This window comes from Cyphomyrmex costatus, unplaced genomic scaffold, assembly GCF_001594065.2.
Source record: "Cyphomyrmex costatus isolate MS0001 unplaced genomic scaffold, Ccosl1.0 scaffold19, whole genome shotgun sequence".
NCBI classification, from domain to species: domain Eukaryota; kingdom Metazoa; phylum Arthropoda; class Insecta; order Hymenoptera; family Formicidae; genus Cyphomyrmex; species Cyphomyrmex costatus.
In genome coordinates, this window is record NW_017275931.1 from 14,662 (window position 1) to 15,216 (window position 555).

Below are 555 nucleotides of genomic sequence, written 5' to 3' on the forward strand. Positions count from 1 at the left end.
ATATACGAGGTCTGTCCCAAAAGTATCCGACCTACCTCCATTTTTCGGCGCTTGGCTTATTTTTCGTCATCCGGTTGGTGGCATCCTTCGAAGTAGTCCCCATTTGATTGAACAACACGCTCATATCGATGCTTCCACTTTCCAAAGCAGTCTTGAAAGTCAGTTATTGGAATCGCCTTTAGTGCATTCGTCATATTGGTTTCAACAGTCTTCTTGTCGTCGAATCGGTGTCCTTTAAGCGGTGTCCTTTAACACAGTGTTGTACAGCTTCGCCAGCCTCCGTACAGTCCCGACGTAGCTCCCTGCGACTTTTGGCTATTTCCTCGATTGAAAATGCCGCTTAAAGGACACCGATTCGACGACAAGTAGACTGTTGAAACCAATGCGACGAATGCACTAAAGGCGATTCCAATAACTGACTTTCAAGACTGCTTTGGAAAGTGGAAGCATCGATATGAGCGTGTTGTTCAATCAAATGGGGACTACTTCGAAGGATGCCACCAACCGGATGACGAAAAATAAGCCAAGCGCCGAAAAATGGAGGTAGGTCGGATA

The 555-nt window shown here is 46.3% G+C and overlaps 1 protein-coding gene across 1 annotated transcript in view; it reads right to left on the reverse strand.

Annotated features, from left to right (window-relative positions):
* The window catches only part of LOC108772480 (uncharacterized), an 8,928-nt gene extending 8,887 nt beyond the window's left edge, over nt 1-41 (reverse strand). The window contains exon 1 of the mRNA XM_018538013.1: nt 36-41. Within this exon, the coding sequence (XP_018393515.1) occupies nt 36-41 (6 nt within the window). The remainder of the gene's footprint in view (nt 1-35) is intronic.
* Nucleotides 42-555: the final 514 nt, after the last annotated feature.